The sequence below is a fragment of the Juglans regia genome, chromosome 10 (genome assembly GCF_001411555.2).
Source record: "Juglans regia cultivar Chandler chromosome 10, Walnut 2.0, whole genome shotgun sequence".
Lineage (NCBI taxonomy): Eukaryota > Viridiplantae > Streptophyta > Magnoliopsida > Fagales > Juglandaceae > Juglans > Juglans regia.
The window spans coordinates 3435779-3461221 of record NC_049910.1 but is presented as its reverse complement, the minus strand read 5'-3'; the positions used below and the strand labels follow the sequence as shown (position 1 = coordinate 3461221).

At 35.0% G+C, this 25443-nt stretch overlaps 4 protein-coding genes across 6 annotated transcripts; all 4 read right to left on the bottom strand.

Annotated features, from left to right (window-relative positions):
• Positions 1-4589: 4589 nt before the first annotated feature.
• Positions 4590-7065, bottom strand: LOC109015105 (40S ribosomal protein S7-like). Its single transcript, XM_018997588.2, has 6 exons — positions 6937-7065; positions 5907-5991; positions 5741-5814; positions 5533-5656; positions 4964-5146; positions 4590-4872 (listed from the first exon to the last, which is right to left on the bottom strand). Exons 2-6 carry the CDS (start codon positions 5979-5981, stop codon positions 4753-4755), a joined length of 576 nt encoding a protein of 191 aa, XP_018853133.1. The 5' UTR covers positions 5982-5991; positions 6937-7065; the 3' UTR covers positions 4590-4752.
• Positions 7066-8186: 1121 nt separating this feature from the next.
• On the bottom strand, positions 8187-13009 carry LOC109015104. Its single transcript, XM_018997587.2, has 8 exons — positions 12580-13009; positions 11470-11514; positions 11211-11340; positions 10092-10161; positions 9948-9996; positions 9780-9877; positions 8838-8976; positions 8187-8672 (listed from the first exon to the last, which is right to left on the bottom strand). The coding sequence occupies exons 1-8, from the start codon at positions 12940-12942 to the stop codon at positions 8526-8528; spliced, it is 1041 nt and encodes a 346-aa protein (XP_018853132.1). The 5' UTR covers positions 12943-13009; the 3' UTR covers positions 8187-8525.
• Positions 13010-14488: 1479 nt separating this feature from the next.
• Positions 14489-18626, bottom strand: LOC108987085 (protein ABA DEFICIENT 4, chloroplastic). Of its 2 annotated transcripts, XM_018959943.2 has the most exons (6): positions 18306-18624; positions 16911-17127; positions 15570-15670; positions 15051-15179; positions 14874-14962; positions 14489-14803 (listed from the first exon to the last, which is right to left on the bottom strand). In XM_018959943.2, exons 1-6 carry the CDS (start codon positions 18348-18350, stop codon positions 14668-14670), a joined length of 717 nt encoding a protein of 238 aa, XP_018815488.2. In that variant the 5' UTR covers positions 18351-18624; the 3' UTR covers positions 14489-14667. The 2 variants fall into 2 exon arrangements, with proteins under 2 accessions (XP_018815488.2, XP_035550598.1); XM_035694705.1 differs by lacking the exon at positions 15051-15179 and having other exon boundaries at positions 18306-18626.
• A 1008-nt stretch (positions 18627-19634) lies between these two features.
• LOC108987086 (caffeoylshikimate esterase-like) lies at positions 19635-25111 on the bottom strand. Of its 2 annotated transcripts, none has more exons than XM_018959944.2 (9): positions 24892-25111; positions 24526-24725; positions 23680-23709; positions 22630-22783; positions 22372-22518; positions 21244-21374; positions 21019-21156; positions 20711-20809; positions 19635-20112 (listed from the first exon to the last, which is right to left on the bottom strand). In XM_018959944.2, the coding sequence occupies exons 1-9, from the start codon at positions 24935-24937 to the stop codon at positions 19876-19878; spliced, it is 1182 nt and encodes a 393-aa protein (XP_018815489.1). In that variant the 5' UTR covers positions 24938-25111; the 3' UTR covers positions 19635-19875. The 2 variants fall into 2 exon arrangements, with proteins under 2 accessions (XP_018815489.1, XP_018815490.1); XM_018959945.2 differs by having other exon boundaries at positions 22630-22756; positions 24892-25110.
• Positions 25112-25443: the final 332 nt, after the last annotated feature.

The window sequence follows — 25443 nt, the reverse complement described above, 5'->3', positions numbered from 1 at the left end:
ATAGAATGGCAAAACATGCATGGAATGTTGATGACTTGATAATTTGGTGAGATTCATATCCTGATTGTATTACACAGATTATTTAGTCTGATTCTATGATGTAAGTTTGGATTGTTTTTAATAAAACATTCTTCTGTTAAAAAAAAAAAAAAAAAGAAGAAAAAGAACTACTTTGCCTATCAATTATTACCATTCTACTTGATCGCTCGGGTTTTTTTTTTTTACTTAATGATTAAAAAAATGATTTTAAGTATATTGGTATATTTTTTTAATTTTTTAAAAATATTTAAATATCTTAAAAAATGTGAATAAAAAAAATTTTAAAAAAAAAAGTTGTAAAATCAATTAGCGGTCGAAGTGAGCGGGCTACTCTGCACGGTAGAGTAGCCCGACTCAAAAAAAAAAAAAAAAGTATGCTCCAGTAAGCAACAATATGGCATATTGCAAATTAGTTATATGTTGGGCTGAAATTATATTTTTCATAAAAATTTATGAACCAAAATTTTAACTCCCCTTTGATCCATGTGCGTTTTTTTTTTTTTTTTCCTCCTTTTTCTGTTGGGTTGCTGTAGATTCATATATTTCCGTTCTGCAACACTTCGACCAACCAGTGAAGATGAAGTTGGGTCAACCGGACTCCGAAGAGAGGGTAATGAGATGGCGAATTCCAGTTGGTGACTAATGTATCTAACAAACAAATCCATGCATGAGTGCTGAGTTTCCTAGAATAATTTTACATTGTCTGTGGACAAGATATTAGACATGTTTATAAGAAACGAGCAATCATCTCTTGTTAGTACTGTTTTTATGAGATAAATTAGACCCATAAATTTCTTCACGTCTCTCTTTCAATTATTTTGACATGGAAAATGTTTATTTCGACATGGAAAATGTTTGGTGCTAGGGACTTGGGTGATGGGTATCTCTAGGACGAAATGCTTGTTTGTGGCGCTCCATTTCACATTGTTCTTTCCCGGCGGCGTTGTCATTATTTTTCATTACCGAATAAATCTTTATGCTGACTGTTTAAGATAGAGATAAAATGGAGATCATGGAAGAGACAGCCAGCTAGTGACCTTTTTTGTGCTAGCTTTTATCTTCCGATGCATAAGAGAGAGAGAGAGTTACAAAAAGTTTGACTTTAAATTGGACAAACTATTGGACATTCCCTCCAATCCAAATTCCACTGACCCTTCGCATGGGGAATTAGCCACCAAAGATAACCCACCCACTCTTTAATTATTCCCCCACAAAGATGTCGGCCTGACCACAGAATACAGATGATGCAGATAAATGAAAACAAAAAACATAAAATCTTTTCGGGCAATGGACATAACTACACTTTTTTGGCATAGGCTTTGATGGTTCGTAATCAGGACAACAATCTAGAATAGTGAAAAGTTAATGATACCTTACTCCTCATTTACTATTATTTTATTATTATTTAATTATTTTTTTTCTTTTCACTATTTGAATTTGTATTAAAAATTAAAAAGTCATATTATGATATTTTTAAACCAAATTTAAAAAGAAAAATGAGAAAAAATTAATTAGATAATAAAACAATAATAAAGGAGGTGTAAGTATATCAATTATCCATAATAATGTAATGCAGCATCCGTGAATATGTGACAGATGGTGATGTTGATTGGGAGTATTCGATTGCAGGCAGCTTGCCCCCAGAAGAAAATTAATTCGATTGAATGTTGACCGTCGAACGAATGTTCAAGGCCGTCCTTGGTTGCGCACAGCACATAGAGATAGAGTTACTGGCAATATAGAATGAAGTCGGCTGAGGTTTGACCTGACCCGGCGAGTCATGATACACTTATTTATTTTCACATAATTTTATTAAAACGTCCTTCATTTAAAATATAATTACAAAAAATATTATTTATAAATCATTTTTCTTCACCTGCTGTCTTGGTCTCCGTGAACTGACCCTTTCAAGATTGGTCGGTGCGTCGCCCTTCAAGTCTCCGTTCATTTATTTATTTTAGAATCTTTAAACGTGTGCAGTTATTATGATCAAACATACACGGCGAAGTCTACTGAGGAGTAATTACTAGGAGCTCTCACTCTCAGAGTATAAATATGTATTTAATTTTTATTTATTATGTGATGATATATCAATTACAAAATTAGAGTTTATATAAATAATTTTAATTATATAGCAATTTTTTTCTTCTTATAAGTACGAAGAATAAAAATTTATAAACTCGATATTGTAAGATTTAATTTATAAACAAAATTCCAAAATAATTTCTCTTATCAATCAAACAAATGTTAAGTTCTGTTTATGTGTACATATACCAATTTCGAATATTATTTTTAAAATAATTATCTACCGTTTTCTCAATGACTATATGCATCGGCCAAGATAAGGACTTCCACGTGCCAGTCATAGTTTTAGGCCCGTTTGGAGTACAACATAATCTCATCTCTTTTAATATTATCTCATGTTATTTTATTTTATCTCAACATTCAAATACTATAAATATAAACACTTTAAATTTTTAAATTTTTAATTATTTTATCTACTCATTACAATTTTTTCAAATTTTCAAACAAAATATAAAAAATAATTCAAATTTTAAAATAAAATAATATAAAAAATTATAGAAAATATATTTACAATAATGAATTGTGCAACTACCTTGTAATCGCTTAAAAAAAGTGAATAAAACATGAGACTTACATAAAAAAATTTAATTTTTAATAATATACCACACTTTTTTTCAAAATGATTATACAACATTTGCACACTTCACAGTTATATATATAATTACTCAAAAAATTATATTATAACAATATTTTAATTTTATAATATTTTTATTCAACTTTTTCTCTATTTTTTTTCATAAATCATAAAATATTTTAATTCAAACTATTTTACTATTATTTACATATTATTTCATTACTATAATATGCAACAACATACCATTAGAGACTACCAAAGAAAAAAAAGGTTGCAATTAAAACCTATTTAAGTTATAACCTATGTAATGTAAAATTCACAAAATTTCCTTCGGTGGTAGATCAACACGCTTCCAACAACACAGACCATAAATTTATATATATATATTCTTTTTTTCTCACTTTGAAGGAATTTTCTCAATCATATGTTTTAGAAAAAAAGCTAATAGACGTGTAATTTGAAGGTTATGGGTTGTACTTGTACTGCACTACGAAGTTGTACGCGTCGTGTGTGTACGCAATAAAAATATCCTTACAAATCAATGTTAAGAACACTAGTTCCGCGTCGATGATGGATAGATACTCCCAAACCAACCAGAATTTGATAAAATATTTGGATTAAGGTCCTTCAAGTGAGAGAAGTAAATGTGTAAAGTAAGTTATTCTTATATTAATAAATAAGAATTTACTATTCACTCTCATACATTATACTGTAACTTTTTCATAAAGTGTGTAAATATTTTTTATAAAATATAAAGTGTGAGATGATAAATAGTAATTGATAAGAATAATTTTTATAATAAATATTATACGTATTTTTTTTTATCTAAGATCTTCTGATTTAAAAAAAAATTAATGTTAGTTACAATTTAGAGTGTACAAGCCCTTCATTCTCATCTTTTTTTTTTAAAAAAAAAAATAAAGTTTACACTTATAAAATTACATTTTCAAGTGGGTCTAATTTTTAAAACTATAAATATTATTTCTAAAAAAAAAATATCAAGGACGTGTGTGGCGTGTGTTAGCAGGACCCAATAGGTTTGGACCCATGCAATAGGTTTGCCAGGTAGTTTCCACCAATTTTGTCACAGGTAGTTTAGTTTTCAGAATAGCCATTCCAACGAAATGTTTTTTAGTCACCAAAAACTTAGTTTTGATGATAATCTCCTCTCCGTTGCGCCGAATTAAAACATACTGCAGCCAATCTTATCTATGCATTAATCTCAAGAGCTTCACCCAAGTGGTGAAGACCTTAGTCTTAGACTATCATTCCCTTCAAGATCCAAATGCAAACAATTCTTAGAGGCCACACCCCTGATGAAAAGCAAACGATCTAATCAATTTTGTATAAAAAAAACTTTCAAGAGTGGTACACAAGACCAAAATATAATTTACAAGAATGGGTCCAAATGACCCTACCTTGAAGAGGTTCCCAACATCTAAAAAAAAAAAAAAATTTATCTGTGCATTGGTAGTGTTCTTCAAATGTTTGTTTTTATAAGTAAACATGCTCTACAAATGTTCCACATGATTTAAATAGACAGGCACACATTCAGCAGTATTTCTCCTAAAACAAATCCAAACCAATGGCCTTTCACCGTCAGTAGTACTGCCTCGGAGAATAATGAAACCTAATATCTCGCTTCTTGCTAAAACTACCACATCTGCGTTGCATGCAACGCAAATTCAAAGCTTCTTGTTAAGACGCGACCTAAATGCAGGCAATATATATAATGCCTTTCATGCAACACTACCACAGCCACAATTCAAACCGCAGTGGTCGATTAATTACACTGACCATGAACCCTACCCGACAAGAACTATAATCCAAAATAAAAATAGAAATTATCATAATGAAGTTCTACAACTCATCCCCCACGAAATTAGGCGCATAGTAAAATAATAATTCGCCACCAATCTCATTAGTCCCAAAAAGGCGTCAAACCAAATCTCAAGTTGTTAATTTTTAAACAGAATTTCATGTGATTCAATCGTAAAAAGGCTAAAATAAAATAACAGGCAAAAGCATCAAAGCCAAAGATAACAAAATCCCACTCATGCCTCAGCTATTGGATATTCAAATACTACATCTTTCCCGGTAAGCTTCTTGTAAACACCAGAAAATGTCTCCAGTTTATACTCGGTGTTGTTCCTCTCCTTGGGGTCCAACAAAATCTGACTCAAGGACAACAGACATCAATTAGTAGGAAGAACAGTATAAAGTGAGAGGCAAGAGACAACACACTTTTATTTGTTGTGCATCTACCTTAATTATTTTAGAACCATCAATTCGGTATCTGATGCGTTTCCCAACAATCTCGGCAGGATGCACAATATCCTCTAGCATGGCATCATGGACAGATGTCAGTGTGCGGGAGCGGGGTCGCTGAGCAGCAGAACCTTTCTTTGGTGGTCTTACTATCCTACGGGTGGCAATCACAACAACATCCTGCCAAAAGTAATGAGAGATTACAAGCAATCACATAAAAGTGACTATCGTGTCATTCTATAACAATAGATTCACATAGTAAATAACAATAATATGGCACATCACAGCACCCATTTAAGATTAATTGGAGTTCAAAACTCAAAATAACAGATACATGGCCGTCAAGAAGCTACTGAACACCTGTTGCCCAGCACCCTATATTTTATGATGTTTGAAATTATTGTTACATATCACAAGAACACACCCTTCTTAGTATTCAAAGAAGGTTAAAGGAAAACGAAGATGATAGCCATCACCACTTGCCATACAATGTTCCAACATTTGATGATAACTCATGCTATCACTGCGAATCAAAAGTTCCCTTTTTTTTTCTAAAGAAGCATTACCTTGCCACTGAATTTTTTCTCCAGCTCCCTAACAAGGCGAAGATGAATCTTGCGAAATCCCTTCCGCAATCTGTAAGGCACATGGATAACCACGGCCTTGCGATTACCAGAGATGTCCATCTGACTGTCAAATCATATAATGTCATTCTAATTAGGGAACAAAAACTTGTAAATACCTTAAAAATTCAAAACTAGACAGAATGCATACGCTGCTGAATTTATGTAGAGATCTTTCAAGTCACTTTTCAGCTCCTGATTGGTGTTTTCCAAATCAAATAGGTACTGCACACACAAAAAGCATTCCAACTTTTAGTACATTGTGACTATCAGGTATTAAGTAACACGTATTATTAGAAAGTGGCACAAGAACTAACCTGTGCAACTGTATCCTCAAATTCAGTGGGCTCAACATCCTTGTCTTTGTGGATTTTCTTTCTTGAAGAGAACATATTGAAAGATCTGATCGATAGGTAAAATTTGTAAAAATTTATGTTAATCAAGGGAAGTAAGCATTGATAAACCAAAGAAAGAGAAAAACACTTGAATAGAAACATCATTATCTTGTTTTAGTTTTTGACAGGTGACAACATCCCAGGAACACTTAACTGTTCTTTCAAATGGCTTGCAAAATGGGATTATGGATTGTAGCCTTATGCGTGCTCTATATTCTAAATTGTTATTCTAGATCTATATCACTCAGCCATAGGCATCCTACTGCCAATTCAATTTCTAAAATGCACATGCAGCTGCTAATCATAGAGCAGTGGCAAAATATTCAGCCATATAAACTGTATGCCTCTGTGGCAGCTAACAAAAAGAATGTGTAAATGCAACCAAACAAGACACCCAGTCTCAAAGTTCAAACTTAATAAAGACATAATTATATGAACCCCCTATTTCCTTGGTGAATGCAAATCAGCAACAAAATGTCAAACTCTCCCTTAAAAAAATATGAAAACGGCATAATTATTGTGGGACCATAATAATGAGTCCATTTGCAAAACTGCCCGCTTGCATTGAATCATGATTCCATTCTAATGATACAAAAAGCCTATCAAGTCATTAACCAAGCATCCATTGGCGTTTCCATTGTTCAACCAATCTCCCAAGCACCACAGTTCGCTCTATATGCACAAACTATTCGAATAACAATCGCTTGTATTCATAATTAAATGATAATAGCTGGTTGCATTATCACTAAACATGATTCAGGCCTTAAACAATACAAACTCAAAAATAATATAATCACTATGCCCATACAGCCATTCATCCATATTAACTAGTTTGTCGTTCCATTTCGCTTAGTTTTCCCGGAACCAAGCATAGAGAGAAGTAAGAGCTTGAACCTCAGATTCAGGACCGAAATACGAGAACTTAATTAATACCCAGTTCAGGAAAACGTACCAATCTAGGCAGATATTGCTCTGCTGCGCTCAAAGGAAAAACCCTACGCTTTGGCCTTGAGGGAAACTTGAGGCGCGGAGGAGGACGACTAGGAAGATGCTAGGGTTTTATAAGGAGAAGCTAAAATATAATGCCCTAGTATTGGACGGTCGAGATTTGTTATTGTGTTTACAGGTGTTGTGGATTGTTTGGTTGTCCGGATAGGTATTATCACAATCCTCGATTGGTGGAGTGGCGTTGCTTGTGAGAAGTGAGAACTAGGTAAAATTTTGGCAACATTTTACTATTTTCAAAAAATAAATCGTGATGTATTTGGTATTGATTTTTTGTGAAAGCAAATGGATAGAATGAGATGTTTTTTTTGGATAATTTTTCTTATTTTATTTATTGTATTAGAATTTGTGAATAGAGTTTTCATATTATCAAGAGTCAAGACGGTGTGTAAAGCATACCATTTACATAACTTAAATCATAAATTTAATTTATAAAATTCAAAATTTAAAATTCATATTCCAGATCAAAGATGTTATGTAATGACTTTGCTATGTATGCTCTAAATACCGGCTTAAAAATATAAGTTTTCTTGTGAATATATATAAATGATATTCATCTTTATCTTGCTATAATAAAGTGTATATTTCTAAGAATATAATTACCCTGCTGAGTAATATGCCTTTACACATAGCAAGTCTCTATATCGGGTCTATTTTCAATGTGTTGTTATCATTTTTCAGGTGGTCTAACAATAGTTGGGTGGTTAAGATTTAAGAGATTATGAAGGGAATGGAAATCGCATAGTAATAAAAAGTAGAAAATGAAGGAACATAAATGTGATTCACTCCAGAACTTGCATTGACAGGCGATCCGCTAGGTTTGTTTTCACAAAACTTTTCAATTCATCTCATTTCATCATTATAATTTTTTTAAATTCTCACACAAAATAATATAATCAATTCAACTTTTCAAATCTCAACACAAAAATAATATTAAAAATATATATTTTATTAATATTTTATTCAATTTTTAACTCATCACATCTCATCTGCGAAAACAAACTAGACAAATTCACCATTTTATAATGTTTTTGAGATGGAATTTTTTGGATAGATCTGTTCAGTCACCTAGAGCATGGCCCAACATCGTCACTATAAGAGGTTGTCGGATGTCCGATAGCAGCTCTTATGCTATAGCTGTACCAAGTAGCAACCACCAAAGGCAAAGGTTACATGGCGCATACGGGGAGCAGAATCTGACAATGATGGAGCATTTCATTCTGCCATAGAATTCCAAGACAAACATACATACATTCATTCCCACTCGCTCCTTAACAAATGCCACCGAGAAAGGAAAGATTTAAGTTTGCTCAATTTTCTAATAATGGTGCAGCACACCCCAAACACCCGGAATTCTTATCTTTTTCCAATGTAACAAAAGCCAAAAGGGGAAAACATCTGAAAATTGAAACACTTTAGAGATGTAATACAGCTACTTGACTTTACTTGAGCTACTCAAGGAAGGAAGCTGAGTGTAGTATTCTGACCAAAATGGTTGGTGAGCTTGGAAGTTTTCGTTTCCTACTCATATGGGTCCTATTTTCTCAAAGCAGTTAACCATGATAGTATAGCTTTTGCACCTTTTTCCCATGAACAATCCAACATCATGTCATGGGCCATCCCTTCAACACTGACTGGTGACACGCCATAAAACCGGCCCGTTTCTCTGAGACCTTCAGCATCCTACAAGAAAAACTCATCTTGATCAAAGCAGGACCAAAACAGTGTGAACTACAAAGAATCTATGGTCGAAATTATGGAGATTTTAGTAAACAAGCATTAGAAAGAAGGGAACCCCTAAAAAAAAACAAACAAACGAGCGACTGTAAGCATTAAACTTGGGTTTACCACAATGAAGTCATCAGTTGCACCCAACACAAGAACATCAATGGAACCTTTTGGCACTGAAGGAACTGGAAGTGCAGCATTCAGCTTTCTCAGATCAAACAATGGCATCCTTGAACTCTCTCTCATTAGCTCCTGGTAACTGAAGAAAACAAAAGAAGTTGAAGGTCATGTTCCACCATTGAATTAAAAAATTACTACACAACATGTTTACCATCATTCAGAAGACTACCACAGTTCGCGAGATTGAGTCTTCTTTTACACACCTTTATTTTCTTAACATGGTTTAAGGGAACTAAGCCAAGTAGTTTACTAATTCTAATTGAATCCAAATTATAAGTTATAGGGTCATAGTCGAATTGGTGCATGTTATTGTTGCAGTAACTTCTCCAGCAGTCATGTTAGGAAACAGGATTGTTTTAGGTGGTGTGGTGAGGGGATGGTACCATGACATCGGTCTTTTGTCTCTGATACCACAAACAAATACTCGAATGTTTTGGTTTGAAAGAAATGATAACAGCACACATTAATTTTTTTTTCTTTGATAGCGACAGCACACATAATCATTCATTGACACTGGGTACATATGCATAAGTGAGCCACGATACACAGTTAATGATTTGGGCCAAGTATAGAAAAGACATAATAAAGAGCTTTCCCGTTTCCATGTGTGCCTCTGGTTTCTTTCCCTCTATATGTTGAATAGATCAGTTATTGGAGCGGGCATGACTAGCAGAGTTGGTGTTTCCTTCTATAGTAGATATATTTAACTGGTCCTTGATTTGGGCATGATTAGAAGCATGATTGGAATACTCCTCAATAGAAGATAAGTTTTGGTTTCACTACAAACTAATGTTCAAATTCAAATGTATAAATATATCATTCAATCCCATTTAAAAAAAAAAAACTGCATATGAACTTGACGGGAAGTGGTCACAAACAAACCGTAGAACCAGATGATCCTCCATTGTTGAAGAGAAAAAAGTCTCCTTGCAAAGGGGGAGAGAAGTTTGGAAAGCTTTTGCCGCTAAGCTGCGTGTTACCTGCTCAAGTTCATACAAGATGAGAAAAAGATGCTTGCATATTATTTTTCTCAAGAGTGGAAGTAGATACCTTAAAAGCAGCAATAGGCTTTGAAAAGATATACCGCCATACTAACCCACTGAAGAAAGTCATTGAACAAATTTAGTTTGGATTAGGTTCAAGAAAAAGAAGACCAGAATAGCATGAACGAGAGACAATAGGGAAAAAAATCACCTATTGCCCGAAGGAGGTACAGAGCAGACAAGAGCAGCTCCTGCAAGCTTGGGGTAAAAGGTTTCCATTTCTAGAATAAACCCAATCAGCATAACAGCGTTAAAAATATTATGTCTTAGAATCTTTTAGTAGACGTGGCAAGAGCTGATAGATATGTGAAAAATTAGAATAGGGCTATGACAATTAAATTGAGTTTGGAATTTAGATTAGGATTCTGATGAGAGTTGCAATAGCTGACCGTTTCTAAAAGAAACAAGGTACTAGCTGTCAGTTAACAGTTATTAGTGACCTACAGCAATGGATCAATAGTAGTGGTCAAGAGATCTTTATTGGTGGTTTCTCCAATCACTGATACAACAATTACAGATATCACCATAGCTAGCTAATACTTGTACATTGTCGTTGGCTTTATTTTTGGGCTACTTGAATTGAATTAGATCTAAAATGCAGTTTCCAATTTTATTATATTGCTTGTTGAGAGGTGACTTAATTCCTGTTGAAAAAACGCTTCTAAAGATTGTTCACTCAAGCGGAAGCTTCAGACAAATTGTTGGATCGACAATTGCTTGACAGTCAGCTCGAACAGGACCCAGACAAAAAGTTCGCTAGACACTCAGCTCGAGTGAGATCTAGGCAAAGAGTTCACTTGACACTCAGCTTGAGCGAGCACCAACCCTAATATTCGCTCAAGCCACGCTCGACACACCACTTGAGCGAATGCCCATAATTAGGGCTTCCCGCACCGTACAATTTAAATACATGATATACTTCATTGTATTTTTTCTTTTTTTTAAGCAACCAAAATACAGAGAGAGAAAAAGAGAGATCCATTTGTGAGATTCTTGAGAGTTCATTGAGTGGATTGGGACTCCGGGGATTGAGGATTTTGTGATTGATCTTTTGTACTCCACATTTGTTGATAGTGAATTTATTGAGACCGACTCCACCAGTGGATGTAGGCTCACACTGAGCCGAAGCACTTAAATCTTGGTGTTCTGTGTGTGATTATTTATTTTCTTTTGATTTGCTTCCGCTATTTCACTTTAACTTAGCCGCTGATAACCAGTTAATCCCAACATTGCTTCACCTTAAATAAATATGAAGCGGATCGAAGTTTACCCAAAGCCTGGTTTTTCTTCAGATTTGCAATGTAATACTGAATGATAAGCCCTCCAAATGAATGTCCAAGCAACACTGGTGGTGATGATACTCTAGTCCTGATGAAATCAGCAACATCTCCAGCATGTGTCTACTGCAGAATTTCCGGTGAAAAATAAAAATAACATTGTATCTAGAATGGAAACCATGGAATGTCAAAGATTGGCCACCATTAAAATTATTGTTTTGAAGGAGCCATTTCCCTATGGAGCTAAAATACCTGGAGAGTGCCAGCGACAGAACCAACAGGTGCATCACTTTCACCCTGATCACAAAGTAATGGGAATATACATAATCAGCCCCCATTTTGCACATAAACAATATAGTAATCCAGTATTCAATATAGGTTTCAGATTCAAGCCACACACTCACACAGAGAGTTCTACAGAAGTGTTATTTGGCATTGGTGGCATTAATGACATAATCACTTTTTTTTTTTATAACCGTGGGTGTCCAACGCAACTCGACTAATCTCATGGGGCCCTGAAGTTAACAACCAGGTAAACCTCCAGTGGCCTAAGGGAACTTGAACTGGTGACCATTGGAGAGCAAACCCAAGGCCGGACTAACTGTTCATAGTGAAAAGTGATTATCACTATGAAGAACTTTATACTTCCATATAGCTCCACTTACATTATTTGGTACAAGAGGATCTAAATGCAAGAACCAGCCAAATTGCAACCGAACTGCTAATTTTGGTGATCGTGATGCGTGCAATAGTGAACCAAAAGGCAAGTAAAGCAGTGCTACCTACATGGCTATCCGCAAGGATTATCGCGAAAAATGGAATCATGATATGCAATTATTGCACCTAGGATAGAAGTAAGATTGTTTATTTGATAAATGCCTACGATAGAAGAGTTATGGGAATGAAGGATATAAAGGACTGCAATAAGCGGAACTCGAGTATCTCCATTGTAGATTACTGCTTTGGCACTGAAAATGTATGATTCCTAACTCCAATCTAGACGGTGGCCAAATATTTCAGAGATCGCATCAATGGCCACATAGAGAAATAATTTAAGTACTAAAATTCAAAATTTTAGCCATTCCTACGTTGTCTAGTGGAGAAAGGAAACAAGAAGTATGGCTCATCAAATACCCTAACAACATTTCCACATATCATTTATCATTTGCAAGCTTTAATATACAAAGATTGTGGGAACATTTAGAAAGCAAGAGCTTGAGCAATGAACCTAGACCAACTTACTTGAAAGGGCCACGGGAATTCAAAAGATGGAGCTAACAACATTATATTAGATATAGCTACTACCAAATTGTGCTTCAAGAATAAAAAATTTGTGTTTCTGTGTGTAGAAAGAGAGCCCACCTGACCCAACAAGCTTATGGCATAGCAATCAAACCCACAACCTGAAAAGAAGGGAAGCCAGTGTTCAGCCCAGCACCAAGCAGCGTGGTAGCTTCCATGGACAAATACCAAAGATTGATTTTCAATGTTTCTCTCCATTTTCTCATTTGGGTCCTTGTCTACAACAGCCTTCTGCACAATGGCCTCCATGTTCAGACCAGAAGGAAGCTGATGGAAAAGACGGGTCTGCCCCTGCTTCAACTCGTAGGGGACCCGCATCTTATGAGCTCTACTGAGAACAGCCCGAGGTTTTATGGTCATTTTCGGGAAACGTAGCCTTGGTTGAGGAAGGGATATGGTGGGTAGGGATAGAAGAGAAGCCATTGCTGTAGAATTGAGCTGTCAGCTGTCCCGCATTCCCACAGAAATCAGTCGGCTTTGGTTTTATCGCATTACTTATATTTTTGGATTAATCGTAAAATCAGTTTTCATGTTTTTCTAATTTGGAATGAAAACTCAGTTTTTGACTTTCATAAAATTACTATAAAAAAACATTTTTACAATTCTAAGACTTTTTATCAATTTTTTTTTTATAGAAAATTAAGGGAAGGATTTTCATGTACTACTAATATATCATGTGCCAGATTTCGATTGGCTGACGTGTATATTAATACCACGTGTCAACCATTCAAAAACTTATATGTGATCTCTCATGAGTTTAAAATGACATAAGTGTCTAATTGTAAAAATGTAAAACTTCAAATATCAAATTTTGTGAAATATGAAAATTGAGAACTTAGAATTAAAGTTTTGAATATCATTTTGATTAAAATATTGGAACGAAATATTTTGATATCGATATCTGTACCGTTTCAAGTATTGTTTTGAAATAGTCTATATATAATAAATTAATTATATGTGTAAATTATATTTCAAAATAACATCAATACAAATCTTAAAAAGTTAAAACACATATTTATAAAAACTCAATAATACTTCTAAGTTCTCAATCCAACTATTTAAAAAAATAATTACTCATCTTCATCACAAAAATGGAAGTAAGGATTTGATTTTCAGTCCTAGAGAAATGATATTAAAAAAAGTTAAGAAAATAATCTTTAGATGTGAGAATTAAAGTGAAAATTATGAAAAAATCATAATTTTTACAATGATTATAAAAAATAATAATTTCGACCAGTATATCGAAAACCAGCCAGTATTGATCAAAACGCACAAATATGGTCGGTATTTGACCCGGTATAACACATATCTTTCCTAAGCAATCAATATCTCGATATGATAAATATCAGCCGAACCGACCTGTACGATACTAAATTTAAAATAGTGACTTGAATTGTAAAAACTTAAATATTTATTTTGCAATTAATCCTAAATTCTTTTAGAATTAATTGCAAATTAATTACTTCAATATTTATCATTTTGCAAGAGCGTCAACTCGATATTTCACACACCAACATATATACATGAGACTTTAAAATGTTTGCAATTAATCACTTCACTCATTCTCGTCTATTCTACTAATGGAGTTAACAACGCTGACAAGTGCGGCACTGCCCCTTAAAATCGATTTCACTGGCCATTGAAAAGAAAAGATACCAACCTTTCAAGAAAGGATAGGGAAATTGGTAATCAGAGATATTTGAAATAGAACAAGGAATTACACACCACGCCATCTCAAATTCATGGTGTAAACCGAATGGAGAAGAAACACAAACATCAAATGGAAAAACTGGGAGCACAATCTCAACAAAGCACATTGAGTTTGTCATGTCGGAAACTCGGGCAGAGAACATGTAATTGTTAGAAAGTTCAGAGAGTAGACTGCTAACAACGTGTTGGTCTGGGGGAAAGGGAGTTCTCGAATGTTAATGGTACCTCATTATCATTTCGTGATGATTTTGAACTCAAGTAGAGATAAATGACCAGGCATGTAATATTTCATCAAAGGAAACAATAAACCTCAGCATTCATTGATAGCTGATGATGTTGAAAACAATATGAGTCCCGATTAGGGGTCTGAAAATTTTAAGGTTCCAGTGAATCCATTATTTGGATCGTGCCTGCAAACTAGATCATGGACATGATGTGTCAGGGACTTCTGCAACTCTTGGTCATTGCTTTGGTGATGACATGAGTAAGGATTCCAATGGGGCAAAAAAGCAGGCAAAAAGAAACCGAATGCCGGGTCTCAATTTGGTTTTCCAGTCCATCGTGAAAAACCTGCCTGTATTCAACTAGTGTTAGAACCACAACCAACAAGAGAGACAGACAGACAGACAGACAGACAGACTGACCTTGCAGCAAAGAGATCTACAACCAACAAGTGAATCCAAGCAGAGGCTAAAGTCATCTCGCTTGAAAACATCTTTGCGATGCCCGGCAGCTGCATGCAGGCAAAGAGGAAGTAAATTATGAATTATACTTGATTTCAGAAAAACATTTTGAAACCTATGTGATTGTTAAATACAAACCTCTGGAAGCAAGTATTTACTAGCAAAAATCAGCCGGATTGTTTCAGGAGTCCAAGAGAGGTATAGTAGATATGCATACAGAAGTCCAAGCACGACGTATGGTATGCTACTTTCCACCGATTTTTTTGTCTGGTTTATAGATGATTATATCAAAATTTGGAGCATCAATTAATATAAGCACAAGTAAAATAAAATTTATTTCCAACCTAGTGGTGAACATATGGGATTTTGCAAGAACAAAAAATAAAAGTGTTAATCGCATGATAACATATTTAAGTGAAATAAATTACTTCAAAATTCAACCACCAGCAACAATGAGTTTGAAGCACTATTCAGAAGAGATGGAGCATACATCTATACAATCTAGAATTATGCATGTGTAGAAAATTCTTGAAGAGGAATTAGATGCAAAATTCTTGAAGATAATTTATGATCACCATTTCATACTAATAGAAACTGAAGAACCAAAAGAGAAGGATGGTGATGAATACCAAGCTCAAACTAATAGAAGAAACATACTAGTTCAGCTTTAGGAGCCAGAACCATGAGAGTGTAAAATGGAAGAACAGCTACTGTTCCCAAAGAAAAAACGCTGCTAGCAAGTTGGGAGCTTGGCAACCCTGCAAAATAAACAAATGGATGGATAGGTACACATCAAAGCATCAGGGCAGAAAAGTCGTTGCTGACAAACATTGCTTTACCATATTCAAGATCTATAACAATTTATGATGTTTAAGACTTTCATTCTCAAGCACACTAGCACGGATCCACAAGATATGTCTAAGCAGTTGGTCACCCAAGCACAAGGTTCTGCCCGAATATTTCAGGCATTACAGTGCATCTCCATCCTTTAGATGATTATTAATTCTAGTGGAATTTAAAGTGCATGAATAATTGAACAGTAACCAAAAAAGGAAATGAAAAGAATTTAGATGAACTCCATTTTTATTTAGAAGTAAAGAGATGCACCCAACACACTAACACTAGAATGCTGCAATCGGGAGATCACCTCTCAAGAAGTCTGGACAAGCATAATAGGACATGATTTTACCGAACTCATACTCAACTGCAAAGTGAGGATACTAGACATTAAGCCACAGGGGTTATTTTGGCTAGGGGCTTTTAGTTTTAATATTATTATTTTATTTAATAACAAAGTTTCATAAGCAGAACAGTAGATGAATACATGCATCCTTAAAAACCAAGCAATACTTCAGTGTAAACTCCCAGATGCTGATCCCTAAATTTATGAACTCCGTCAGCCTAAATTGGCCATGAAATATCATCATGAATACTGCAACATAAAAAAATTTGGAAAGCAGGGCAATATGTGGTGAGAAGACATTAATGTAAAGTGTTATATTCTATTATAGACGTGTATTCTAATCATTATGTATTCAACTAGTGTTTTAAAATGTCACTGCAACTGTCTTTCAATCTGGATCTGTGACACATTTTTTTTTAATAAGTAATCTGGATCCGTGACACATAGACTATAAGATAAGCATATTTTTCTTACACAATTGATGACAATTTTAACTCGCATTTACAGCTTTCTCTTGACTCACTCAGTGTTTTTCCAGTACCATGCATATACTTCCAACACATATACGCACACCTACAGCTTATATATGTATATACATACACCTATATACTTCTAACACACGTTCCAGATCTTTCTCACCCGCATATAGATGATACATAAATATCATATGACAAGACTTTTTACTCGAACATTTCATCCTAACTTCTAATCTCATGTACCTCTCTCAAGATTTCTCTAAAACAATAAATAATGGAAGGAAATGGGTTACAGCAATAAGTGGCCATTAAGTAGTAGAAGTGAAGAAAATGGATTACATGAAGCATTCACTCCAGAGCCTTTTCGATAAAGAACACATCTTTCAAGTTTTGGTCTAAAAATAACTGTTGATCCTCCTCCGAAACTCCAGTCTGGACGTAAGTCAACTCCCACTGTCGCAACTGGTTGGCCACAAAATTCAGAGCCGTAACTTCTGCGAGAAAAACCTATACTGACATCACGCCGCAGTCCTATAGACTGTCCCAAGGGCTCAATCTATAAAAGCAGAAAATGGAATCTTAATCCAACTGGATGCCCACAAGATCAGAAAATATACACCGTCTCACTAATGTGAAAATTCAAGAAAGTACAGAGTTAGTCACACGTCCTATTACAGCTTTAACTCTTTAGAGCAACAACAGAATATGAGGATAATGATTTTTTTAGATACTTAAAATGTTTCAAAGGAAGACATACAAATGTGAAGATGGAAACTATAATACATAACCCTTCCATAGCATGACTATATGCTTAACCCCTGTAGAGACAGTATAATACTTAAGACATGATTAAACATTACGTTGCATCAGAAAGTGAGTGAAATCCTATTTTCATGTTACTCATTTTTGAAGTTGTAATACAGGCATAAAAACTACAGGGCTGTTAGGATGATACGTCCTGGTACTTCTATAGAGAACTAATTTGGGCCCATTATTGAAATGGAATGTGTCCATTGAAATGTTTATTGCATAATAAACAAAATTATCACCTCAACTGAGGCCATTGCAAAAACCTGAGCCATCACCATAACTGATGGAATAGGATCAATTTTAAGAATTTCCACAATGCCCTGGTTTCAGATTGTATACAATGATGACCGCCACTTATTAATTTCCCTAACCTCGTTATGAGTTTTTCCATAGGATTGTATGCAGATAACAATTCACCAAATCAATCTTCGAGACACGTCTCAATTGGCCCTAAACAGTTTTTTTTTATGGGTTAAAAAAAGATTCGATGTTCTGTTGTAATAAATTGTCCATAGCTTGATGTTCTGTTGGTGAAAAACACATAGCAAGTAAAGAAGATGAATGTCAAGTACAGAATTTAAGAGACCAACTATATACAGCGTACGGCGACTGACTTTAATTGTCAGTACCACATTTGATATGACAAAACATCCATCTCAGATCTATATTTGCCGACAAAGATGTTCAAATTGTCAAATAAAGTTGAAGTTTTTTGACAAAATATAGCTATTCGCATACCATGCCGAATACCCATTTCCTATCAACCAGAAATTCATACACTGCAACACTAACAATAGAAGACATAATACCCAGATCGAGGGTAAACTGAAATACAAATCCAATTCCAAAGAACCCCACAAAACTGCAATCGACAAAGAGAGAACGAAAAAGAGAATCAATGCTAAAAAAGCAGAAAAGGCACACCTTGACTGAAATTGGAGAGTAGCAAAGGTAAGACGAGAAGGCCATGTTTTCAAGACCCGGATGGGCAACAACAAAGACAAAAACTCAATGGTTTCTTCATGAGCTAGTACACTATTATATAAAAATGCAGAGTCCAGCACGGTAAAGTTACAGCATGCCAGCCGGAGGAACGCAGTACAGACACGCAGCTTAGATAGAGAGAGGCTAAAAGGGAAAGACGGCCTGATTGGGCAATAGTTTAGAGCAAAGTCTGCGATGGAGAGCACTACAAACAAGAAGTCCCACTTAAACCCACGTTTGTTTGTTCGGTGATTCACTCTCAGCACGTATATATTCAATGAAAGTGCGCATTACCCGGTGTCTGTGTGTACTTTTTATACGTTATGCTCGAGGAGATAAGGCAGACAAAATTAGGCATATATCATGTCAGCATCTTTTAACTATATGATTGGTTCGCTAGAGATATAGTTCTATAGAAAAATTGAAATACTGCTATTTTAGAAGAAAAATGTTGTGAACTATTGAGAGAAAGATTTACGAGTTCCGTTTCTTCATGCTTGAACGAAAGAATTTGTTCAAATTTTTTAAATTTCTTGAGAAAATCGGTAAAAAAAAAAATGTTTTTATCGAAATTTGAAAAAGGTATTTTAGATTTTTAAATTTTATTAAAAAAAAATTATTTTTAATTAATACAAAAATCGAGGTATTGTAAAGAAACTGAGAGTACACAAATAATAGAGAAAAAAAATCTTTAAAAGCTTGGTGTTTAAAATCTATAAAAAAATTTGCTATCTATTTTTAAGTTGCATTTGGGTAGTGGTCTATTTTAGTTGCTTTTTGGCAATGAGATATTCTGAGCTATTCTATAAATATTAGTAAAAAAGTAACGAAAAAATAAAAATAAAATATTAAATAATTGTAAATAATAATAATAAATAAATAAAAATAATAAATAAGATAATAAATAATCATAAAATATTCTTAATATAAGGATCATGAGGAGAATTTTTATTTGTAGGACAATGTTTAGTGCCCTCTCAAACCTAACTAGTGATCGAAATGATCGGCCGAAGGACTCTAGTTGGCGTCAGGAACAGAACCTAGAAATTAATCTAAAGGAATACAACTGTAAAAAGTAATATGAGGAGGGCGAAATTAATTATTATAAAGTCTGCATTATGGGAAAAAAGACCTTAAAATCTAATTTTTAGGAATTTTAATAAACTTTAGCCCCCAAGCTAATGCATAGGTCCGGGCCCTAGTTGGCGCCAATTCCCTCTCGAGTCATGTCAACAACATTTTCATTTTTAAAGCTGAATCTTTCCTCAAACAAAGCAAAACTCCAGTTGCCAATAGAATAAATGAATAATAAACTCCAGATTCATAAGTTCTGTAGTGTACAGCCTAGAACAATGAACAAGTGAAGTTTTTGTACCAATTCTGCATTTGTAGCCGAATAGTCCCCATTGATAGACTAATTAATGGTCCAGATGCAATAAGCTGGACAGTTTTGTACTTGCAACAGCAGCAGCCTTTTTTCAATGACAACAAAAGCTTCTTTGCATAAAAATTAATAATTGCAATGGGAAGTAGTTTTTACAGTGTGTTCATCAAGCCAAGAAATTATATCCTGAAAAACTTGAGTTATGATTTCGTCTGGCTCACCCTCGAGAAGAGAATGATAGGCATCCTTATAAAGGTTCAGCTTCTTGTCTGAACTGCTTGCTTTCTCGTACAAGGCCTTGCTCACAGATGGATCAGTTACAATATCAGCCTCCCCATGCAAAATCAACAAGGGCAGAGAAACCTGTAATTACAATGAATACAATTCAAGTCTTTTTTCTCTCCAGAAACCCAAAACCACAGTCCCTAGCACGTTTGGTTAAAGACCCCATCTTGGAAAAATCTCATTGTATCTTGATCTACGTGGTCACTGGTCCAATTAGCATTATTAGATGAGCACACAATGTTATATAGTACAGCCTATGCAGAACTTCAGACCTCGGAACTAATCCTCGTGTCAGTTGATTGATTGTTAAAGGTAATGCTATCAATCAACCAAATTTGCCAGCTAGAGACTAGTCTCCTTCCTTTGGAAATTGCTCTCTTTAAATCTTAGAACTTAGAAAATTTTAAGAGCTTTAATCGATAACAGATTCCAGCTAGCTATCCAGGTCCCTCAATTAAGGCATGCAGAAGGAAAGACAAGGAAACAACAAATATAAGAACTTGCCCGTTAAAAAAGAACGAAAACAACAGTTAATAAGAACTTGGAAAATAAGGAAAGAAGGGCACGCAAAACAGACAGATTAGGATCCATTTGAGCAGAAGTTCAGAATAGGTGCCAAGATAATTCAAATTACTCATAAATAGAACAAACAGCGAATGTTGAGGAACAAGCATACTTCTTGCAGTCGCCGTTCTATCTCTTGAGTGGTTCTGAGCATCTCCACAGCAGTCCCCAAGCGTGGGTTATCATTGTATGCAATGACGTTGTAAGCTGTCTGTGGTAGATAAATATGAAAACATCTTAGCTAGAAAGGTATACTGCAAGAACAGATGGATTAGTACAATAAGGCAGTTAAGGGCAGAGAGAGAACATTGCAAGATCAGAGAAAAACTGAAGCTTCCTACATTCCTAGTCTTTGCTACACGCATACAACATAGTGTCTCATCTTTTTAATCATTAGTATTATCTGTTCACGTGACAAACCAGCTCTCTCTTTTTCAGGTCTCTAAATGCGACCTCCGCCAAGTCCTTTTGTGGAACTAACTTCTGCTTTGGAAGAAAATTAGCGACACCAATCAGGATTTGCTTGAGTAACCATGGTGGAACCATGTTGTCTGCAATCTATCCAAGAGAGAGAGAGAGAGAGAGAGAGAGAGATTAATTGAAGGTCAACTAAGCAGGGCCTCTAACATAGGTTCAGAAAAGTACTTTGCACATAGGCGCTACAAGAATGGCACCATCCCATGCATTGGGTTGTTTTAGATGCACCTTCAGAGCTACAGCTCCACCCAAAGACTGACCGAAAAGGAAGCTCGGGAGAGTACGAAACTCAGGGTTCTCTGCAATTAAACTTAATCAAACATATCATTGTGAACAAACTAGTATAACCAATGGTAAGTATAAGATGATATCTTTTATCTATCTATTAATAAGACTGTTGCATTATGTACTCGGCCACAAATTTTTGAAAAGTGAAGAACTCAGCCAAAACAAAGAGAACAAAATTAAAGGACCATGAACCAAATAAACGAACAGAAAGAAGTATCTTCCCCATAAAAAGAATGTTGAAGCTCCCCTCTCAGACAAAGCATGATAATTACCACACACATGATACAGAAACAATGAGAAAGAACACAAGATGCAAATCATCCCTATTATGTTCCCTGTGAGTCTGTGACTGCAATAAACTTTTGCTTGAGCAAAATCGATGACTTGCAGTAAAGACACTTTTGTCCACCGACAATGACTTGAGTTGTGCACATGGTTACCAAAATATCGATGTGGGAAGTTTATAAAATTTTTCTGGGACCAAAAAACAAACTAGGCCTCATTTCACAACCCAAAAGTGTATCTCAGCCTTCTCTGAGTTAACACCAAGGTTGGGAGTAAAGGATGCTGCAGCAGCCAAGAGACAACATGAAAAGAAAAATTGTAGGACAGCCATTATCAACACCCACTATTAAGACAATTAGTTCGGTTACTAGACCCAACATCTAAAAAGATTGGGAACAAAAGGTATGCCTTGAAATTTTCCTTCCAATGTAGCTCAATAATCCCTATTTGCTGATTTTGATTCTTGCAAATAAAACGACCTCAACTTCACTTTAATCTGAATCAAAATGCCACTTACAATGTCATCTAACCTACAACCTAATTGTTCATCCCAAAATGAAAACTGACTCATTGAGGAGACAAAGAAATTAACCATTTTTCCATAAAGGGTAACGTAGTCATTTTTTCTTTCCAAGATAAAGGAAAAGAAAAAAGAAATACCATCACTAATTAAGAATTTTTCGCAGCAGGTTCAACAAAGATGCCAGAATAGACTTAGCTTACCTTTGACTTTTGAGTAATTCTCAATAACATCATCAACAATCCAGTCAAAGCTGGGAATATAACCGTGCAGACCTTCTGAAAGACCAAAACCTGGATAATCCATTGCAAAAACACCATATCCAGAAGATGCCAACTTCCTTGCAATTCCTGCCAACAATGGCATGACCAAGTCAACAACTAAGTTCAATTATCATTCAATGCCACTAATTGACAGCAGTCACTACTCAACCAAAGAAAGGGGGGGGAAGAGTTCCATGCCTTCAAAGAAAAATGTGCAAGTATCTCCATAACCATGACAATAGCACACCACTGCTTTGAGGTGAGAGCTGAGGGGAAGCCAACACTTTGAAAAAATTTTCAATCCTCTAGAGTTCACTTCATATGACTGCACAAAATATATCAATGATCGTTTCTGTAGAAAAGGAAAATAATAGCAACTTCACAAAACTATACAGGATTGACACGGAAATTAACAAGGATACCAGCATCATAAACGACAGGATTTGTAAGAGATGTTCAGTTCCAACTAAACAGAGTTAAATGGCTAAAACAAAAAAGAAAATGGAGAGAAAAGAGAGAGAGCTGGTCAGTTTCTAGTTGCCTTCTTCTTCTTCTATTTTTTTTGGCTAAGTCCAAGTTGCTTATGGTCATTCATTTGTTTATAGCTACCTTTTCAGTTACTAATAAAAGAAAATTTAGATGAACAAAAAATGACATGTTTGCAAGAATTTAAGTTTTTTATAACAAAATAGTAAACAATAATGAAGTTTCTTGACCTATTATAAAAGGAAGGAAAGCTCGCCATTTAGAGATAAGAAGAGAGTCAAACTGTTTCTCTAAATTGTAATTTAAGCCAGAATTAATTTTGGAGATCATTTACTTCCAAATGACGATGGCCAATAAACCCAAAGAAAAAGAAGTGGTGCTCTGCACATATAATAAGCCTTTTTTAAGCTGCATAAGCAAATGTTTTCCATAACTCCAGGTGGACTCTTAATAACAGGCCATCTTTTATTGATCAGATCACCCTTACTCCCCTGCAGTAAACCTCAGTCCACTGACATCGCCATCATGTAGCTCTACCTGTTTAAGCCAATTCTAGCAACAATGAACTTGCTAGACTCTAATTGTAGGGGATAACGTCATTGCATCTCACAAGTGAACAATTAGAGTCATTGCTCTCACAAGTGCACCTCTCTATACTCTTCACTCTTCAGTAAGTAGAGGATAACGTCCAAATTATGAAAGCCTCAATCTAAAAGAAATGCAATTTCAAAGATTAAAATAAACTAAATCCAGAGTTCTTACCTCCTTTATTTCTAGTCCATCACACGGTGTCTGCAACACAGTGAAATATAAAGTAATCAATATTACTCAACAAACATTTGTTAAGAGTCAATATTAAAATTTACTCTAGAAGTAAGTTTAAACATTTGACTGAGAAATAGGATAAACATTAGACAAAATAAGTTCATCAGCCAATGCCAGTTCAATATATAGTCCCAAAGGTAGAATGGTTCGATGAGTAAATTGATACATTTTGATGTGTGTTACAGGCACAAATACTGCATGAAGTTCATCGTGCAGACCGGATGTAGTGAACCAATTTAAAACTCGGTTTCTTACAGACTCCGTGCACGGAATAATAATTTTTTTAAAAAATGACACATCCTTGATTCACCAATTAAATAAATTGATGCAACTGAAAAGAAACTTTGATTTTTGAAAGCAATACCTAGAGCAGAACTTAGTATGAACTATTCAATTCATGAGTGCACCGTCGAAGACATATGTGCTTATAATGATTTATCGCACTGATGTAGTTTGGATTCGGTGAGCTTGTCAAACTGCGGTTTGAAAGATTTGGCTTTATAGTTATCCACATATGAACACAGCATTAGTATTTTTTTTGCCACCCCAAATTGTTGAAATTCGCGTTATAAAATAAATTATGAGCCTTGATAATAAAGCATGAAAAACGCAGTTAGCAACGTAATACATTAAACTTGTGTAAAAAAGGAAAATGCAGCAGGTGAAAAATGTTGAACTTTTAAAAATCTACCAAGTTCGATTAACTGAATGCAATAAACCAAAGCAACAGAATAATATATATATATATACACACACGCACACGCACACACCATAAAGCAATACCTTGAACAAAATGTGATCAATCCCAAGTTGAATATCCTTGAAAGAGTCGCGAGCGCGCCTTCTGGCTGGCGCTTCGTCCATATTAGCCTCGAGAACCTTCTGCAACTCCTTGTCAATCCCAGGGAACTTCACCACCAATGGTGCCATCACCTCTCTCCTTCCCTTCTTCCTCCACTGAGTCCAAACCCTAGCTCGAAATTCTACACCGTTTCAAACCCGCCTCTTAAAAACATCATAAAAGGGGAGAAAAACCAAAAAAAAAAAAAACAGAGGAAGCAAGGAAAAAACACCAAACACTTTCTATATTTTCGTATAGACTCCTATTAATATGTTTGGTCGTTGTTTGAATATGTGCCGTGGGAGTACCTTCTATTGGGTGGCGCCTGCTGAGGTTTGCGGGTTTCAAAGCCATGTGGGGTTTATAAAAATCTTGTCTTTTGAATATTAAAAAAGATAACGAGATCTGACTTGTAGAACAGAAACGTTGGGGATGGATTGGTTTTTGTTTTGAGTTGTGATTGGGTGTTTGGCTGTGGTGCTTGGTTGGGGTGTGTGGGTTGGACACGCCATTTGCGACCTCGCGATGCTATGGGTATGAAAGAGAAGACGTCACGACTTAAGTAACATTTGCCTAACACAATGACATGACCTCTAATCAAGCCAATTTTTTTTATTTTTTTTATTTTTTTATCCTCTCAAAAATAATTATTTTTTCATAATTTGTGTGACATATTTATCATTATAATATTCAAGTGATCCTCCTCTTCTTGTCAATACAAATTAAAAACTCTACTGATTGCTCTTAATGATAAGGATATCATATAAACTTCTCGCATGCTCTTTGAGCACATGAGAAATAAATGTTTTTTAATCAGGGACACAATAATTTTTTAAATTGTATTTTTTAAAAAAGATGTG

Bases quoted from the DNA above. Each gene is read 5' to 3' on its own strand.
- LOC109015105 (XM_018997588.2), bottom strand. From the start codon at position 5,981: ATGTTCTCTTCAAGAAAGAAAATCCACAAAGACAAGGATGTTGAGCCC. The intron at 5,815-5,906 runs GTTAGTTCTTGT...TTGTGTGTGCAG, and splicing joins TTGAGGATACAGTTGCACAG to TACCTATTTGATTTGGAAAA. The intron at 5,147-5,532 runs GTAATGCTTCTT...TACTTTTGGCAG, and splicing joins AGAAAAAATTCAGTGGCAAG to GATGTTGTTGTGATTGCCAC.
- LOC109015104 (XM_018997587.2), bottom strand. From the start codon at position 12,942: ATGGCTTCTCTTCTATCCCTACCCACCATATCCCTTCCTCAACCAAGG. The intron at 11,515-12,579 runs GTGGGCTCTCTT...CTTTGTGATCAG, and splicing joins CCATAAGCTTGTTGGGTCAG to GGTGAAAGTGATGCACCTGT. The intron at 10,162-11,210 runs GTAAACTTCGAT...GGTTTATTCTAG, and splicing joins GAAGAAAAACCAGGCTTTGG to AAATGGAAACCTTTTACCCC.
- LOC108987085 (XM_018959943.2), bottom strand. From the start codon at position 18,350: ATGGCCTTCTCGTCTTACCTTTGCTACTCTCCAATTTCAGTCAAG. The intron at 15,180-15,569 runs GTATGTTTCTTC...TCTATAAACCAG, and splicing joins TGGCTCCTAAAGCTGAACTA to ACAAAAAAATCGGTGGAAAG. The intron at 14,804-14,873 runs GTCAGTCTGTCT...AGTTGAATACAG, and splicing joins GTAGATCTCTTTGCTGCAAG to GCAGGTTTTTCACGATGGAC.
- LOC108987086 (XM_018959944.2), bottom strand. From the start codon at position 24,937: ATGGCTTTGAAACCCGCAAACCTCAGCAGGCGCCACCCAATAGAAG. The intron at 24,726-24,891 runs GTACTCCCACGG...GAAACGGTGTAG, and splicing joins CAGGCGCCACCCAATAGAAG to AATTTCGAGCTAGGGTTTGG. The intron at 21,375-22,371 runs GTAAGCTAAGTC...GTTTAATTGCAG, and splicing joins GAATTACTCAAAAGTCAAAG to AGAACCCTGAGTTTCGTACT.